The sequence below is a fragment of the Nylanderia fulva genome, unplaced genomic scaffold, assembly GCF_048542155.1.
Source record: "Nylanderia fulva isolate GAGA-0341 unplaced genomic scaffold, ASM4854215v1 Scaffold24, whole genome shotgun sequence".
Lineage (NCBI taxonomy): Eukaryota > Metazoa > Arthropoda > Insecta > Hymenoptera > Formicidae > Nylanderia > Nylanderia fulva.
This window is the reverse complement of record NW_028190304.1, coordinates 3,150,123-3,170,033: the sequence shown is the minus strand read 5'-3', so window position 1 is coordinate 3,170,033 and position 19,911 is coordinate 3,150,123. Positions and strand designations below refer to the sequence as shown.

Genomic DNA, 19,911 nt, shown 5'->3' with positions numbered 1-19,911 from the left:
TTTCATAGTGCAAATCTTTGTTTATTTTATATATATATTCGATTTTCATCATGCGGAATAAAATTACAATTTATTTAATTATAATATAATTAATAGAACAATTTGTTTTAGATAAATAACATTGTGATAAATAAGGATGACTTATATGACCGAATTACAAGTCAGTTAAACATTCGGATCGATCAAATTGAAAGACAGAGAGAGATTGTGAAACAGTTTTCTAATAATCTGTGGATGTAAAAAAATTGCAGCTTTGCATATGTAAACATACTTCATATGAATAATTTTTAATATTGTATGAATTATTTCTTTTATTGCTTTAATTATTGTTTATTTAGATGTATTACTATTTGATGCCTCTGTGTTAACAAAACTTTATGACTGCTTGCATCAAGTTTTTCAGTTTTTGCAATTTTACTCGAAGCAGTTGAAATATACATATATTAGATATTATATACCTTTGTAGTCACAAGAAAGTAGCCATATAATATTATAATAAATTTTATTGTTGCATATAATATAATAATATATATGTGTAAATATAAATATATATATATATATATATATATATATGTATTCTTGTTAAATGATAAATGCACCTAAATGTACTATCTATTTATTTTGAATTATATATTAACTTGTTTTCAATTTTTTTTATGTTAATTAATAAAATTATATGTTTACGCATACACCCACACATACACACATAAATACATATATATATACATGTATATATAACAGATTATTATTTAAATATAATATAAATTTACAGTTAACATATTTATGTTTGTATGTATTATAAAAACTTTTTTAAAATTTATATGTGTGTGTGTATGGGTATATATGAAATAATAATATTATATATTACATATCACGTATGTTATATATACAGATCATATTATATATTAAATATATAATTAATACATTATAATAATTTGTAAATGCATATATATATATATATATATATATATATATATATATATATATATATTTATAATAAGTTTCTATAATTATAAGAATTTGTAATATGTTAACGTTATATGTAAATTAATTATGATTATATGTGCTATATGTTCAATAATTAAATATTTAACACATTTAATGTTACAATTTAAAATTAGAAATTGATTAGCATTTTTTAGTTTCTAATATATCGCATAACAAAATCTCTCTCTCTTTCTCTCCCTCTCTCTCTCTCTCTCTCTCCCCCTCTCTTGTGTACATCCATATTCTAATTCTACAAAGTTATTTAAATAAAATATTAATCTTAATATTAATATTTATAAAATTATATTCCATAACTTTAAAATTGTACAACATATAATTCGGCGTTCCTTATTAAAACATTTGTCATCAAATTGATGTTTTTAAAAAGTTCGCGTAAAACATATACTTTTTCCAATCAACGCAATGAATTTTAATATTAAAAAATTATCTTACTATTTCATTTGCCTCTCTATTATTGTTTCTTACTATTTTCTAATGATAAATGTCGAATCTATTTTAGCAAATTAAAATTTGTGCAACAGTGTTGCAACATGAACAAAAAATTCGTAAAATATATAAAAATTCGTTATAATAGTGAAATCAGAAAACAATTAGTATATCCTAAAAACTTTTTATAGCTAATCAATTGGAATATGAAAAAAGAGCTACTATGTAACACATGCACATATTTACATTTAATTTTCTGTATACCTTACAGTATTGTGTTTTTAATTATTTCTAATTACAATTTGTGGTGCATTAATAATGTTTGATATATTTACCAGTATATTTTATAATTTCCCAATTCACCAATTTTTAATTTTTTTATACATCCTATTGTATTATACATCCTATGGTTAAATATGTATTAAATAATAAGTATATATCTTAAAGTGCACAAAGTAATACAATTTAAAAATAAGTACATCAAATAACATTTGTGTACTCAAAGCCGTACTATTTGGTTAATAGTTTTGTACCTCGACTGGACCGGAAATACATTTATTTAAAAATTTGATCAAGGGGTAACTTTGTCATTTTTAAAGATATTCCGAAATTTGCAAATGGGTACTGTTTCCTAATCGTTTATACCCGTTTGTACACCTTTCTTCAAATCGTTTGTACCTCGCAGGAACCGGAGGTCATTTCAAAATTTAAACAATGTCTGTACTTTCGGCCCTTTTACAAACGAAAATTAAAGAGGTACAAACAGGTACAAACGAACATTAGAAAACAGTACTCGTTTAAAGATTGCGAATATCGTGAAAAGTGACAAAGTTACCCCTTATACGAATTTTGAAATTCTTGTACTTATATACGGTTGTTTGAGGTACAAACGATTTGAAAGGAGGTACAAACGAGTACAAACGATTAGAAAACAGTACCTGTTTGCAGATTTTGAATCCTTTCCTTAAAAAGTGCATGTTAAGTCGATTACTCAAATATATCGAAGCGTTGAAGCCTCTTTTCTTGCGATGCTGATTGGATGCTGGCGCGTTGCGATATATCCGTGCTTAGGATAGATGCGTAGTGTTCGAGCGCCTCGTAATGTAAAAAATAATGTGTTCTATTATGTACATATTAATTTGAATTCCCGAACTTCTATTATGTACATAATTTTAATTCGATGAATTAAATAAAATTATCTATATAATATAAATTCGAGAATTAAAGTTATGTACATAATTGAAATTCAGCAAATTAAAATTATGTACTCTCGCGGAGAAAAAGTTGATTTAGCGCGCGCGAAGCGTGCGCTTGTGTTATCCAATATCTTTAAAAATGACAAAGTTACCTCTTACACGAATTTTTAAATGCCTGTACTTTCTTTGAAGTACAAACGATTTGAAAGGAGATAAAAACTAGTACATACAATTCTCTTTAGAATATGTCTTTAATGAAAATAAAATATCTTAAAGTTGAGCTGTGACCATTTGTTTAACCCTTGGTATTTTTATAACCCTTTGAGGTATAAACGAAACATCAAACGGTACAAACAAGTACAAACAAGGTACAAGCGGATTATATTTTTAAAAAAATATTTTTTATGTCAATCGCCAGGTTCACATCGGTTAAAATATGTCGAATGTATAACTTAGGACAAATCTCCGATTAAATAGGTGGTTCCTAAAGAGACCAGTCCCGTCCTCTAAAGGTTAAATATATAATTAATACATTATAAAAATTTGTAAATGCATATATATATATATATATATATATATATATATTATATATACATATATAATAAGTTTCTATACTATAAGAATTAGTAATATGTTAACGTTATATGTAAACTAATTATGATTATATGTGCTATATGTTCAATAATTAAATATTTGACATATTTAATATTATAATTTAAAATTAGGAATTGATTAGCATTTTTTAGTTTCCAATAAATAGCATAACAAAATCTCTCTTTCTTTCTCTCTTTCTCTCTTTCTCTCCCCCCTCTCTTGTGTTAATCCATATTCTAATTTCAAAAAGTTATTTAAATAAAATATTAATCTTAATATTTATAAAATTATATTCTATAACTTTAATATTGTACAACATATAATTCGGCGTTCCTTGCTAATAATTTCAATAAACCTACAAATACTGCAAAATGTGTCAATCTGAATTGTAATTTTCAATTATATTTAAAAGACATATAAGCAATGAAAGAGAAAAAGTATTTTAAAACATTTGTTAAAATAATGTCTTTAAAAAGTTCGCGTATATCATTTCTTCCAATCAACGCGATGAATTTTAATATTAAAAAATTATCTTACTACTTTATTTACCTCTCTATTATTTATTGTTTCTTACTATTTTCTAATAATAAATATCGAATCTAGTTTAGCAAAATAAAATTTGTACAGTGTTGCAACATGAACAAAAAATTCAAAAAATTTATAAAAATCCGTTATATACTGAAGTCGGAAAACAATTAGTATATCCTAAAAACTTTTTATAGTTAATCAATTGTGATATGAAAAAAAAAGAGAGTTACTATGTAATACACGCACATATGTACATTTAATTTTTCTGTATACTTTACAGTATTGTGTTCTTAAATGTTTCTAATTACAATTAGTGGTGCATTAATAACATTTGATATATTTACCAGTATACTTTATAACTTCTCGACTCACCAATTTTTTCTTTTTTATAATATTATACATCTTATAGTTAAATATGTATAAAATAAGTATATATCTTAAAGTTTATAAAGTAATACAATTTAAAAGTAATTACATTAAATTTGATTTGTGCATTCAAGCCGTACCATTTAGTTAATTATTATAAATAGTTTTCCTTCGTTTTAGAACATAATCGATATGAAATAAATTATATATATGTATATATGTAAGGATATATTAATAACGCATAATACTATATTAATTATATAATTATTAGATACATTATAATTTCATAATTTCTTTAATTAATTTTTGATATCTTTATTAATTATATATTAATATTTAAATTATTGTGTGTGAGTGTATTAAAATGAGAATGATAAATATCATACATAACATTTAAAAATATGTGTCAAATATATACATATATGTATATGTATATTTTTAAAAAATTACAACATATTTTTAATAAATAAACAATTATTTTACGTATTACAAATATATATATATATATATATATATATGTAACACGTAAAATAATTGTTTATTTATTAAAAAGCATTTTAGTTGATAAACTTTTATGGGTCAAAAATTATTTCAATATTACAATTCCTGAATTATATATAAATATGTAAAATTCAGAAATCCTAATATTGAAATAATTTTCGACCTATAAATGTTTATTGAATAAAATGCTCTTTTGAAGCTTTAAAATATTATAATTTATAGATAACAGATAATAAATTTTAAACTAAATACATCAATTATATTGTCTCTTAAGTTTACTAATCACTTGGTTATTTAAATTATGTCTGTGGGTCTAAATTTATCGTACGCATATTCAATAGATATCCGTGGTTGATTTGATACTTTAATTGATAATTAAGTAATTCTGACACTAAATAAAATACTGTACAAGAAAAGGAAGTGTTGCAAGTATTAATTTTCATTAAAAATAACTAATATGAATAAGATGAACAGAATTATTAAGAATTATTGAGATAATTATAAAAATTATAAAATTAAGAAGATAATTAAGATAAAATTACCGAAAGCGATGAGTATATTACACCATATTATTTGTAAAAATGTTTTTTAAATTAAGTAATATAAATTTGTAAATTTGCATATTTATTTGATTAATTTGGCAAAATTTGAATGTGTTTAATTAAGACAACTGTTACACACAAATGCTGCCCCACACACACGCGCGCGCGCGCACACGCACACACACACACACACACACAAATACTTACACACTTATATATTAACGACCTCACAAGTTTTGTTGACCTACCACATTATATTTATTATGATGACACGTACAGAAAAGAATCAGTCAGTCTTTCATGGTCTTTCGAACCACATCGTCGTAGATAAATCTAAAGATTCTAATAAAGTGTGTGCAAACATTTTGTATTCTTCCAACATTGCATATTGCAAAAGCATTAATTTGTTGCAGTTAATTTAAAAAAAATTATATCTATATACACGTGCAATTAACATACTGGATCGAAGTGCTGGGTAAGTCAAAATAAGTTAAAAATATAAAAACATATATTTGTCTACAAATACAAAAAAATTTAATGATATAGTATAACGGAATTTTAAAGAATTTTCAACATATAAGCATAAAGAGAATAGTTTTATTCAAAATTATCTTTAAATTTTTATACAGAGATAATTTCAAATAATGTCGATATTATATTTTACGAATTGTAATGTTGAAATAATCTTGGACTCACAAAAGTTTAATATCCAATAAATTATTCCCGAAACTTAAAAACACTACAATTTATATACCAGATTATAAATATTATAACTTTTAATTGTTCTTTCATTACAAGACTATTAAAATTCTGTTTAAAAATATGTCGTACTTATTTTTTATAAAAAAAATATCTGTGTGTATTTTAATATAAAAAATGATATATAAATTATACTGACATTGAGTAGAATAACTGTATCAAAGAAGAAGAATTAAATATTAATTGTTTTGATCTTTCGTACCCTCGCTATTATCTTTCGGTTAGCATACGCGTCGATTATTCGAGAAAGTCGCGGTAACTGTTACTTGTTTTCTTTTTGCTCGCAATATTGTCTCGATACGGACAAAACAAAACGCTCGATAAACAGAGATATAACGAAATTTCGGCAAATAACCCGCCTCGAGAACACGCATGACGAGACAAACACGTCGGTCAAATATATAAATATTATAATAAAATTTATTCGAGTTCTACATAACAGATGATAAATATTATAACAGACACTTTTAATTGTCCTTTCATTACAAGAATATTAAATTTTGTTTTTTAAAATTTATTGTACTTATCGTTTTTATAAAAAATTATCTGTGCGTATTTTAATATTTAAAATGATTTTTTAATTCTACTGACATTGAGTAGAATAACTGTAACAAGAAATAAAAATTAAATATTAATTTTTGTTGTTAAAGATAATGTATGTAATTTAGAAAAATGAAAAATAGAACAATTATTATTGCTTTCAATTTATATTTGATATATCCCTTTATGATGGCGATATATTATAAAAAGTCTGAACAAATTAATTTTTTAGTGAAAAAATAAATATAAGTATAACACTTAAAAATAAGTAGTATTATATTAATCATATAAGTTATAAACAGACAAAATATTAAATATTTTACGTAAAAATTTTTACGTAAAATATTTGAAATAAAACGTACAAAACGCATGTTAATATTAAATTCAAAACATATAACAAATAATTTATATAGATTTAATAAGATACCATTTAAGCTGAAAGTTTTCAGATATGTAAATTAAATGTATTGCATATTTGTCTACAAATACAAAAAAATTTAATCATAACGTTTAACGGAATTTTAAAGAATTTGCAACAGATAAGGATAAAGAGAATAGTTTTATTCAAAATTATCTTTAAATTATAATTCAGCAATAATTTTAAATAATGTCGATATTATAATATTTTACGAATTGTAATGTTGAAATAATCTTGGACACACAAAAGTTTAAAATCTAACAAATTATTTCTGAAACTTAAAAATACTACAATTCACATAACAAATAATAAATATTATGACAAACAGTTTTAATTGTCCTTTCATTACAAGATTATTAAAATTTTGTTTTCTAAAATTAGTCGTACGTATTTTTTATAAAAAATATCTGTGTGTATTTTAATATTTAAAATAATTTTAAATTGTGCTGACATTATAGAGTAGAATAACTGTGACAAGAAGGAAAAATTACGTATTAATTACACTTAAAAATAAGTAGTATTATATTAATCATATAAGTTAGAAATAGACAGAATACTAAATATTTACGTAAATTTTTTTACGTAACATATTTGATATAAAATGTACAAAACGCATATTAATATGAAATTGGAAACGCATATTAATAACAAATTGTTTATATAGATTTAAAAGATATCATTAAAGCTGAAAGTTTTCAGATATATGTAAATTAAATAAAACGATTAAAATTTAATTTTTATTTATACAATCAAAAACAATAATGTTACATGTATATTAAAGATGCGAATATAAAATAAATATAAAAGAAATATTATCTCAATTACAAAAATTTGATAAAATAAACATTGATAGAGGTTACAACTTTAATACTTAATCTAAAAAAAAATTATAATAAGTAGTTGAATCGTGTTAATTAAAAATTTGAATAATTATTTATTAATTAAAAATTATAGAGTAAAATGATCAAACATACTAATTGTTAATAAAATATAGAAATTCATAATATTCTAGATTTGAAGTAGTCGTTAACACAGCTATTTTTTTTATGTGTTTTATCTAAAATATCTGAAAAAGCGACATTATATATGCAGAATATCTCAGAAATAGTAGTAAATCTGTTAATAGTAGATATCTGAGATCATTTGGAGTCAATTTTTCTTTTATGAAAATGCCGAAAGGAACTATCATTATTTGCGTGTTCCCACATTTGTCATCATGTATCTTTATAATTAATCCTTAAATTGAAATTCTAATTAGAGTAATAAACGCTATTTGCATAACATAAAGGGATATATCAATTATAATTAATTAATGAAAGGCTCGTATAAATTAACACAATTAAAAAAAAATCAAATATAGTAGGCCAACTAAACGAGCAAATAAATAAGGTGTAAAAATTTTTATTAATAGTTAGATAATTAAAGTAACATTTCGTTACAGAAACGATATAAATTGTAAACGTTTCGACTGCACTACAGTCTTTATCAATACATAAAAGTTAAATATTAAAATACAAAGTTGAATGTTAAAAATACAAAGTTAGTTAAATATTAAAATATAAAATTAAAACAATTCTTCGCTGTTGACCAATAGATATGCAAGGCGGTTGGTCTGAGATGCCAAGTTATGCGACATTTAAACATGCTGCGGATGTAATACGCGAATTAAATCAATGTCAGAGAAAATTAAAAAATCTTTCAACTTACATTATCGTTTTAACAAGTCCTTTTTCCCGATATTTCAAGTGTGTGTTGCGAAGTCTGAATAACAAATGTCAAAATAGAGAGCGTGATGTATTTATTTATTACCAATGTTTTTTTCTAAATTATGATTCAGCAAATTTACTAAGTATGTCAAAATAACTACTGTCTAACAATTCGGTGTCTTTATTTAAATTAATTCCATTTTTCTGTTCTTTAATGTGGATCATTTCAGATATTAGTCTTTTATGGTAATTCTTTTCATGATCCATAATTTTAATATTGTCCCAGTCAAATGTATGTTGTTCGTTTAGAATGTGTTCCGTGACAACCGAATGTCTAGCAGAGTCTAATTTTATATTATTTTTATGTTCTTTAAGTCTCGTTCCTAACTGTCTTTTTGTCTGTCCGACATATGTGGCGTCACAATCGTTGCAATTCAATTTATAAATAACGTTAGAATTCGTGGGGTAATTATTTCTGTCCTTATGAACTTTTATGAAGTCATTCAATTTTTTAATGCAACGATATCCTACCACTACGTTAGGTCTTCTTATTGCTGAAGCAACTTTCTCAGATATTGATTCTATATATGGTATGACAAAATATTTAATGTTAGTATTAATATTATTAGTATCTGTTATATTGTTATTATTAGGCTTGTTAAATTTCTTAGTTGAGAGATTTTTCAATCTGCGTTTTATTTCTGTGAAAATTAGATCAAGAGGATAACCGTTGGATAGCAAAATGTTAATAGCTTTCTCTATATTTTTTTTGTGAAATTGCGGATGTGATAGTAATAAAGCTCTATCTACCAAGTTATAAATTGTTCCTATTTTATGACAAGTTGGATGATTTGAAAAAAATGAAAGTAATCTATCTGAGAATGTCTTTTTGTGATACCAATCTAAATAAATTTTATTATCTATTACTTTGATCATTATGTCTAAAAAGTTTATACACCGATTATCCTCTTTTTCCAATGTAAATTGTAGTCTATCATTATAATTGTTGAATTCGTTCAAAACATATGTAATATTGTCAGCGGAAGTACATAAAATAATGTCGTCTACATAACGGAAATAAAAAGTCATTTCGCAATTTAAATTACTAATTACCAATGTTTCCAAGTCCTGCATGACTATATCGGCAATGATCGGAGAAAGTGGGGAACCCATAGGAGTCCCATAAATTTGTTTGTAAGTTATGTTATTGAAAGTGAAAAATTAGAAAATAAAAAATAAATTAGAAAATAAAAAAATTAGAAAATAATAAAATTTTTTACAAAAAAAAAACTCCCGACTGCTGCCAACAAAGTTTTAATGTTTAAATTAGAAAATAAATAAAAAAAAAAATAATAAAAAAATTAGAAAATAAAAAATAAAAAATAAAAAACAATTAGAAATAAATAAAAAATAAAAAACAAAATTAAAGTAAAAAACAAAACAAAAATTAAAAATAATAAAAGAACAAAAAAATTATAAGTATAAAAAATAAGCTTGTAAAAGTTGGAAATAATCACACATAAATAAAGTCTGTTGTTTATTATATAATTTTTCTTATTTAAATTTATTGTTATCATACATATTTAGCGCTATATAATTTACAAAAATTTCAGATTTTTGAATTCAAAAAATTTTTTTAATTATAATTATTATTATTAATTCTACAATTTACAAGAGCAGTCGGGAGACGCCGCGCTAAATTTGAGACATATACGCACGCGCACGTTTTATGTAATAAATAGACACAAACACAAATATCGATACATATGTGAATAATCTTTTGTAGTAGATAATTGGCTATGTAAGTTAATATATTTGTCTGCATTGCCATAATTATTGGTGCGCTAATATCTTTGTATAACTATAAATATATTTGTATACATATTTTTAATTAATTATATAATTATTATATAATATACAAATAAGAGAAAAAATAACTATATACATTTATACAATTATATATGTGGATATTTATAGCAATGTGGCTACGTAGCAAATTTAATAGCAAATAAGTGGCTACGCAGACAAATATAAATTCATATAGCCATGTTATGACTACAACAGATTAATTATATTATTAATTATATTATATATTTTTATTAATTATTAATAACAAGACTTACTCGTTTTCTATTATTAATAATGTTTTCTTCTTCAGATATCTCCAAGCGAGTATCTTCTTCCTACATATAAATAAAGAAACAATAAATAAATAATAATTAACAATATCCTAAATAAAGAAAAAAACAATAAATATAAAAGAAGAAACTTACTCCTTTATTTATATCTTCTTGAGATATATCCATAATAATACACTTCACTTAATATTGTTGTTGACAATAACACGCAACAGGTGACAGCTAACCTATCCTATCAGTCCCGTCATTATTACTTCGAGATGTATATACCAATGTCACCAACATTCCCTATCCGGATACTACAACGAATCTCATTGGTGAATCATTTTTCCTCTTAGGTTCACACAGCAGCCAATGAGAGACCGTATTGACGAAATAATACTCATTTTTCACTTTTTATTAATAGAATAAATAACGATAATAATACGCTTTAAACCTTCCTTGATTAATAAGAAACGTGTCTGATTAATAAGAAATGATTAATAAGTCAGTGTGAATGTATGGGTGTCAGTGAGAGGGCGAAAAAACTTGTCGATAGTATAGTGGGTGCGTTAGATGTAATGCCGCCGAGGAAAAAATTTAGAATTCCGAAAGTTTGGGAAGGGAAGAAATGGTTTTCAGACGAAATAAAAGAGGCTGCGGATAGAAGGGATAAGGCATATAGAAGAGCATTGTATGACGATACCGAACAAAATTGGTCGCAGTATAAAATTGAAAGAAATACAGTAGTAAAATTAATTAGGGAGAAGAAAAAAGAATATTATGAAAATATGATAGATCTTAATAAAGAAAATCCTACGTCTATGTGGAAAACCTTGAAAGAAATAATTAGAGGCGAGCCAGTAGGCATAAAAGAGGTAGGAAATATAGATTTTGAAATTTTAGGCGATATCGAAGAGTGCAATATAGCTGATAAATTTAATTTATATTATATACAAAGTATTAATAGTATAATAAACTCTATAAAGGTCGTTAGATCCGGTGATATAATCGATCATTGGATGAATATAAATAAGAAAATTATTTATATTATCGAAAATAAAGGATTTATGGAAAATTTCGTGACTATTAAACTAGAGCAGTTAGAAAAAATTGTTATGGGATTGCCGAAAAAGAAAGGTACGGAAGAGGGAATAACTAGCGATATATTGAGGACAACTTATATAATAAACAATTCTTTAAGAGAAGGTCTCTGTCCGGAAGGTTGGAAAACCTCTACGATAATACCGATTCCAAAGATAGATAAAGCGAAAAAAGCGAGCGATTATAGGCCTATAAATATGTTACCAATATTTGAAAAAGTGTTAGAATTAGTAGTAAAAGAACAACTTGAAATGTATTTGGAAACTAACGATATTATAACAGAACATCAGTCGGGGTTTAGAAAATATTACTCGTGTGAAACAGCGATTCAAACTGTCATTGACGAATGGAAATTAATAGTAAGCGAAGGAAAAATGGTAGGTGTAATTTTCATGGATCTTAAGAGAGCGTTTGAAACAATAGACAGAGAAAGATTATTAGGAAAAATGTATTATTATGGAATTAGAGGAATGGCCTTAGAATGGTTCAAATCATATTTAAATAATAGGAAACAGCAAGTGCGTTTCAATCATACATGGTCTAAATTATTGACAACAGAATACGGAGTGCCACAAGGCTCGGTACTAGGACTTTTACTATTTATAATATATATAAATGATATAATCGAAGGCTGTCCAGAAGGGTGCAATATAAAAATGTTTGCAGACGACACGCTTATATATGTAAGTGGAGAAAGTAGCACAGATATAGAGATAAAATTGAACACGGCTTTTAATATAATCGAACGTTGGATGAATATAAATAAGTTAAAAATGAATGCAAGTAAAACGAAGTATATGATAGTTAGAAGTATTCGAAAAGAATTGAGAGGTAATACTATTTTGAAATGTCTGGACGGAATTGAAATAGAGCGTGTAGAGACTATGAAATATCTGGGTATAATTATCGATGACAGACTTCGATTTCAAGATCACTGTGATTATATGTTAAAGAAAATAGGTAAAAAAACGAGTTTCTTAAATAGAGTAGGTAATTACATATCAGTGTATACTAGATGCATTATATATAAGACAATCATAGCTCCTCATTTTGAGTATTGCGCGACGATATTAATAGGCATGGGGGAGACGCAGATAACCCAACTGCAGAAGGTACAAAACAGAGCTATGAGGATAATACTTCAATGTGATAGATACACCAAAGTGGAAGACATGCTAGAGGCGTTGCAATTTATGTCAGTAAGACAAAGATTACAATATAATATATGTATATTTATTTTCAAGATATTGAATAACCTGTTACCAATTCAGTTAAGAGATAAGTTACAAATAGTAGGGAACAAATGCGATAGGGAAACAAGACAAGCGGGTAATATCGAAATTCAATTTCGAAAAACAAGGAGTGCACAGAAAAGTTTGTTTTATGAAGGAAGTATATTGTATAACGTCCTGCCAGTAGAAATTAAAACTTGCGATAGGCTCGAATTATTTAAAAGAAGATTAAAAGCGCATATCTTACATATGTAAATGTTAAAACTGTATAAGAAAATAGCTGAGAAAGCTAAATAAAAGCTCATCAATCAATCAATCTCCCTCTCTCTCTCTCTCTCCTCTCTCTCCCTCTCTCTCTCTCTCTCTCTCTCTCTCCCCTCTCTCTCTCTCTCCTCTCTCCCTCTCTCTCTCTCTCTCTCTCTCTCTCTCTCTCTCTCTCTCTCTCTCTCTCTCTCTCTCTCTCTCTCTCTCTCTCTCTCTCTCTCTCTCTCTGACTCCCACTTTCTCGCCTGCTCTTCAGTTTTTCTGATCCCTATCGTTTTTTTATTTTGAATGTACGCATAGGTATACATATATGTATGTAGAAATACTTCAAACAATTAACTTTATATACTATAAATCTTTATATTATAAATAATATTTTATAAATTTTAAATGTATATAATTTTTTTTAAGTGAGAGTAATTATTTAAAGAAAATAATAAAATATGTTGTAAAATAGGATGTTGAAAAAAGTCGATTTCCTGAATATCGATGGAATCTAAAATTCGAGTTTCATGGATATCTATAAACTATTTATTCGGAAGTAACTACATGACATCTAGTCTTCTCAATACTAATGCACCATATTGGATCCGCAATCTTGAATTTTGCGATCCCGACATTAAAAAATTATTGATCTCAAAAGCTATTTGATAAGTGTTTAACCAGAAGTTCAATTTTTCCTTCACGAAAATGCCGAGAAAGACTATCATTATTTGCATGTTCCCAAATTTGTCATCATGTATCTTTGTAATTAATCCTTAAATTAAAATTCTAATTATAGTAATAAACGCTGTTTGAAATTCATTGATGAATGTGATTTTGTTAATATTTTATTTCCTAAGGGCTTGGTTAGCAAAAAACCAGTTATTTTCAATCGCTTATAACTCGAAATTTATTGGTACTTCGACATCTTCGCTAAGAAAAAGTTGGTTTGATTGAAAATTTTTCCATGTCGTCGAATACACTTATTTTCAAAGCGATCGAATGACGCTATTTTCAATAATTTTGACGGATTTCTAACCCTTTCCAAAGATCTCTAGGAAAAAAGACTATTATTTTTACATTTTATATGGTACATAGATACCCATGAAACTCGAATTTTAGGTTTCATCGATAGCAGAATAATCGACTTTTTTTAACATTCTCCTTTAATATTTCTATATTGCTGTCAATTACAATATGTGTGACACTGAAATATATATATATATATATTTATTACAATTATATTTAAAAAATTGTGCAAATAGAAATTTGCACATTACTTCCTCACCACATAATATTCCATTGATTAGAATGGTTGTTCAATTAATAATTCTTATACTTTTTGTATTTATTACTGGTTTATATACAAGAATCATTTAAAAAGACATCCAAGTTATATTTTATTTTTTTATTTATTTTTTTTCAGCAGAGTGTTTTCTAGATTTAAAGTAAATATTCCTTTTCTCCGACATGATGATATTTTTAAAACTATTACTAATTGTAAGTAGCGTATTCATTTTTATCGCTGCGACGACTTCCATTCGTAATGAATCTTTATGTTTTCGACTATCCAAATATGTAATACCAATGCATTACAATATCAAGCTTGAACCATGCTTTGAAAGAAATATTTTCTATGGGGAATACAATATTAGCCTCAACATTCTTAACAAAACGCGACACATATATTTATATTCAGAATATTTGGGTATTGAAAATATAGTTTTAATTAAAAATTTTGATAAATATCATGAGATTGATAATGATACCGTTTATAAACCGACATATAATACTGAAAAGAACACAATTAATATTTCCTTATTGGATGAGTTATCACCAGGAAATTACACCTTAAATATAAAATATGATGGTATTGCTGATGAAGTCTTTAGAATTTTCAACGTAAAAGAAAAAATTGTGTAAGTAAATAATAATGTTTATTAATAAAAAGGAGTACAATATGCATTTACATGAGAGTCATTGTAATTAATATACTATTTATGTATTAAATGTCCCAAAAGTTATTATACAGGGTGTCCAGAAAATCGGCCGCAATATTTTGGGAGGTGATTTGAGATTCAAAAAGAAGAAAAAAATGTTATATAAACATAGGTCCGGAAATAAGTCGTTTCCGAGTTATAACTACTTTTAATTAATTTTTTTTAATTTTAATTTTTTTTTTTCAATTTTAAATCATATTAAATAATTTTTCCAATAATATTCCTGACTTAAGACAAAGAATAATTCATGAATTTGAAGAAATAAGGAAAAATCCAAATGTTTTTCAAAGAGTTCGGAGTTCCTTATTAGATAGAAGAATAAGAGCCTGCATTCGTGCTAAAGATGGTCATTTTGAACATCTTATTTAATTTAATTAAAATATTTATTTATGTTTATTCTTGATTTTTAAAATTTATGTAATCGTATTTACAAATATCGAAAAATTAAAAAAAAATTAAGTAATAAAATATTTTAAAGAATTAAATAAAAGTGGCTATAACTCGGAAACAACTTATTTCCGGACTTATGTTTATATAACATTACTTTCCTCTTTTTGGGTCCCAAATCACCTCCCGAATTATTGCGGGCCATTTTCTGACACCCTGTAATTGCGGAATTTCAATCTAAAGGGAACAATCTTTATATTTATTACCACAATAATATGTAATAGAGTCATAAAATATAATATGTGTAGACACATATAACATTTATACATTTTGTAATTCCCAATATTTTGATGCTTGTCAAACAAGTTTCATTAATTTATGTCCTTTGAAATGTAGTTGGATAGGTGGTCTGCATTTCCAGATAATAGGCGCCCGACCATTTTTTCAAAAAGTGCCATGTTTGCATCTACATGATATACGGTTAGAAGCAACCTTTAACATTTCTATAGGATGTGATGTATGCGCGACATTGTCAAATATGCCATTGCGAAGTACGGAATTAGATGACGACAATATGATATGGAGACACTACGATACCACACCTGTAATGTGGACTGAACACGCAACAATGATTGTGTCTAATTACTTAACTCCTATTGATTACAAAACTCGAAACATTAAAATGTGGTGCAGATTTGAAAATGATATAGAATTTGCAAAAAATGCAGCTGAAAATATTACGTTTATTTTTAAAAATACATGGAAACATTCAAATAATACTTCGATGGTGTCTCATGTTGCAATTCCAAATTTCCATGACAAAGGCACAGCAATTTTCGGACTTGTTTTTTATAGGTGAATACAAATGTTTAATATTACATAAAAAATAAAATTATATTTGTATGTAAAATTATAAAATTTAAAAATAGGTACGTCTTTGGTTTCTGTAAACGTTCAAAATTATATGAACTTGCGAAAACAAACAATTTGAGTAAAATTGAGTTTATTTATATTATTAATATGTTAAAATCTACCCTTTTTATGCGTACATGAATAGAAAAGTATGTATGCTAAATCATACCCCGTAAAGTAGATGTTGAAACTGCATTAAAGTTATAAAAAAATGACACTTTTTTATTTATTTCAAACTATTATTCTTTGTCAACGATATACATATTAATAGACATTTATCGTTGTTTTATATTAAAAAATTAACAATTAAAAAAATTATTTAATACGATTTACGGTACTCATTTGCTAAATTGTACCAATGAGTTTGTAAATCGATAATCTAACAATAAATAAAATTATAATATTGTAACTAGAATAAAGTTTTATTTTCTATAAAGTTTTTAGTCTTAACATTTAAATATAACTTTCAGGGAAACAGATATCATCTACGATAAAAATTTATATTCTATTGCTCACAAAATCGAAGTAGCTCATTTAGTAGGACGTAAAGTGACACAACAATGGTTTAATAACATGATGAACAATCCGTTAGTGTCTGATTTTTGGTTTAAAAAAGGTCTTATTACATTGCTTGCAACGATTGCTGTCAATAAGGTTATTCTAAATATTATCTCGCTATCACGCTCCCACCTTCTCGCAAACGATACAATACTTATGCAATCATATTGCAATATTTTCTTAAATCAAACTCTTTTTACAAAATCCATACACATTCTTTGTGAATTGTTTTAAAACATTTAGCATTATATAAAATAATCAACAATATTTTTAAAAAATACATTTTTCACATATTTACTTACATATAATTATAATTTCATTTATTAAAAATTTTTATCTTTGAACACCATTTTATTAGATATTTTTAAATTTTTATGAAATCTAAAATAAAATAAATTAATCAAAAACTATATAGTACACATAATATTTATTAAAATAAATTTGATAAAAAGATGTTTGCAATATAATACTTTTTATTTAAAAAATATGTAATATTTCCTAATTATATTTTAACAAAATTTTAGATTGCATTAATAAAATTTTTTGATATGTGTTTTCTAAAAAGAAAGTGGTCATTTTAACAATGAAGTAACGTTAATAATATTAATATTAGTATTTAATGCATGTATCTTAAGAACGAAATTATATTGATATATTAATCATTTTTTATAGATATATCCAGTTTATCGAATAATAAAATTATTTGTTGTTCAAAATCAACATTACTCTTTTAATTTGGATGGTGATTATCATATGTGGCCTTTAACTTCACAAAATGACAGTTTATTAGAAATTCGCCAATCTATCAGAGGTAATATAATAAGTTGTAAGGATAAAATAGCACACACACACGCACACACACAAAGTGCTCAGTAATACAACACATATGTTAGCAGAAGTAATTAATTGAATAGTCTTTAAAAAATTTCCTATCTTTGTAAGTATTAACGGAAAATTTACTTATAATATACAATAATAAAAGGTATGAAAATATACAATATTTTGCCCTTACGTGATTACTACACTGTATACAAATACAATATAATTTTCCTTTAAAAAATCAGTTTGTTTACAAGTAACCATTTTAATAAATGTATATTTATAATATATCTAATTTATAATTTTAATGTAAATCGTAGCACCCTTTATACTGCGCATGATGCAAAACGTCTTCACCAAAAAAATATTTTGGAATGGCATTCGCTTATATGTAAATAGCACGTGAGTAATTTAATATAAAATAAAATTTCAAAAAATAAAATTGTGTAATATAAATAATGTTTTATAATAGAAGTTTTTACAATGTTCCTTACTTTTGGCTTCTTCTTACATTATTTTCTAATGTTTTTTGTAGTCTGTTTTAGTTTTGTTTTATTTATGTATTTGTTTTATTTCTTCTTTTAATCATTTTATAACTCTCACAATACTTTGCTCAAATATAATCTATATTAATGCTAATAATGTCTAAAAATTTAATAAAATTATTAAATTTTATTAAAATTGTTATAATTTTTATTATCATAATATAAATATAAGATATATAAATGTATAAATATAAGTGCAGTTTTGTATTTTGCTTCGTATTTATTAACATTTTTTATAACATTAACATTATGCATACAATTTTAACATATTTATAATGTTTTTTTATATATTTTACATACTTTGTGAATTTAGCCAATTATATCATCGAAGTTTTGAGAATTTTATGAAAGCAGTTGTTCCTGAATCAAGAAAATCAGAAATGGCTCTACGAACAATGGAATATTGGGCTGCGGAAGAGCATTGTCCTCTCGTAAAAATAATACGATATTATGATAATCCTACGGCTAAAATAGTTATTTCAGTGCCAAATTTCGATATATTAAAAACTTATTGCTTACCTATAACTTTTACTACGCAGACGTACCGCAATTTTAACAATTTCTCTTATATTTCGCTAATAACGAGAAATTTTGTATTAACATTACCATTTAAGGAGGATGGTTGGATAATATTCAATATACAACAAACTGGTAAATATTGAACAATGGACTTATTATAAGTTATTTCTCGACTTTATTTTACACACACATAATTGACATTATTTTATATATTTATCTATTTTATTCATTATCATATAAAAATCTGAAATATTTATTATATAACTATAATAGTTTTAAAACGGTTTGTGCCATATGCATTATTACATATATAATAATTATATTTAAGATATACGTAGGCGTTTTCTAAATAATATCATTAAATGTTAATGTTATATTTTTACAAATGTTTTATTCTAATTATAATAAAAATTATTAAAATAAGGTAATTATATTTATGAAATTAATAATACGTGCAAGTAACAAACAATTTTCGTAACGTTACATGTTACAGAAATTAGATTGGTTAGTATAAAATAATTACACTGTTCGAAACACAAAAAGTTTTTGTTGAGATTTTTACAGCGTATTTTTAAGATTTTTTTATGTTGATTACGAATCCGGCCATGAAAATTGCGTATCACGTCAGGTTTGTTAAATATCTTGATCTAAATATGCGAGAAAGAGTATTTAAGACACTTTTCTGTAAAATATAGCTTTTAATTGGGACGTGATCAAAAGTATTACAATGATTCAAAATAAAGTTTAAAACTTGTAGTTTATGAAAAAAATATATAAAAGGTCAAATCTATAAAAAGTTAAAGTGAATCATTCTACCAAACGTCTAAAGACTTTGTATTAATATAAGAAAAACTGCGAAAAATGATATTTTAAATTTCTTAATTCAGT

At 25.1% G+C, this 19,911-nt stretch overlaps 1 protein-coding gene across 1 annotated transcript; it reads left to right on the top strand.

Moving 5' to 3' along the window:
* The first annotated feature begins 5,430 nt into the window (after positions 1 to 5,430).
* Positions 5,431 to 19,166, top strand: LOC114934925 (aminopeptidase N-like). Its single transcript, XM_085483294.1, has 7 exons — positions 5,431 to 5,636; positions 14,710 to 15,202; positions 16,067 to 16,525; positions 17,053 to 17,236; positions 17,813 to 17,951; positions 18,280 to 18,361; positions 18,818 to 19,166. The coding sequence occupies exons 2-7, from the start codon at positions 14,754 to 14,756 to the stop codon at positions 19,164 to 19,166; spliced, it is 1,662 nt and encodes a 553-aa protein (XP_085339420.1). The 5' UTR covers positions 5,431 to 5,636; positions 14,710 to 14,753.
* The last annotated feature ends 745 nt before the right edge of the window (positions 19,167 to 19,911 follow it).

What these genes read in the sequence shown, in the direction of transcription:
- LOC114934925 (XM_085483294.1), top strand. Translation starts at nt 14,754, where the DNA reads ATGATGATATTTTTAAAACTATTACTAATTGTAAGTAGCGTATTCATT. An exon ending in CAACGATTGCTGTCAATAAG is followed by an intron (nt 17,237 to 17,812) that starts GTTATTCTAAAT and finishes CATTTTTTATAG; the next exon opens with ATATATCCAGTTTATCGAAT. An exon ending in CGCTTATATGTAAATAGCAC is followed by an intron (nt 18,362 to 18,817) that starts GTGAGTAATTTA and finishes TTGTGAATTTAG; the next exon opens with CCAATTATATCATCGAAGTT.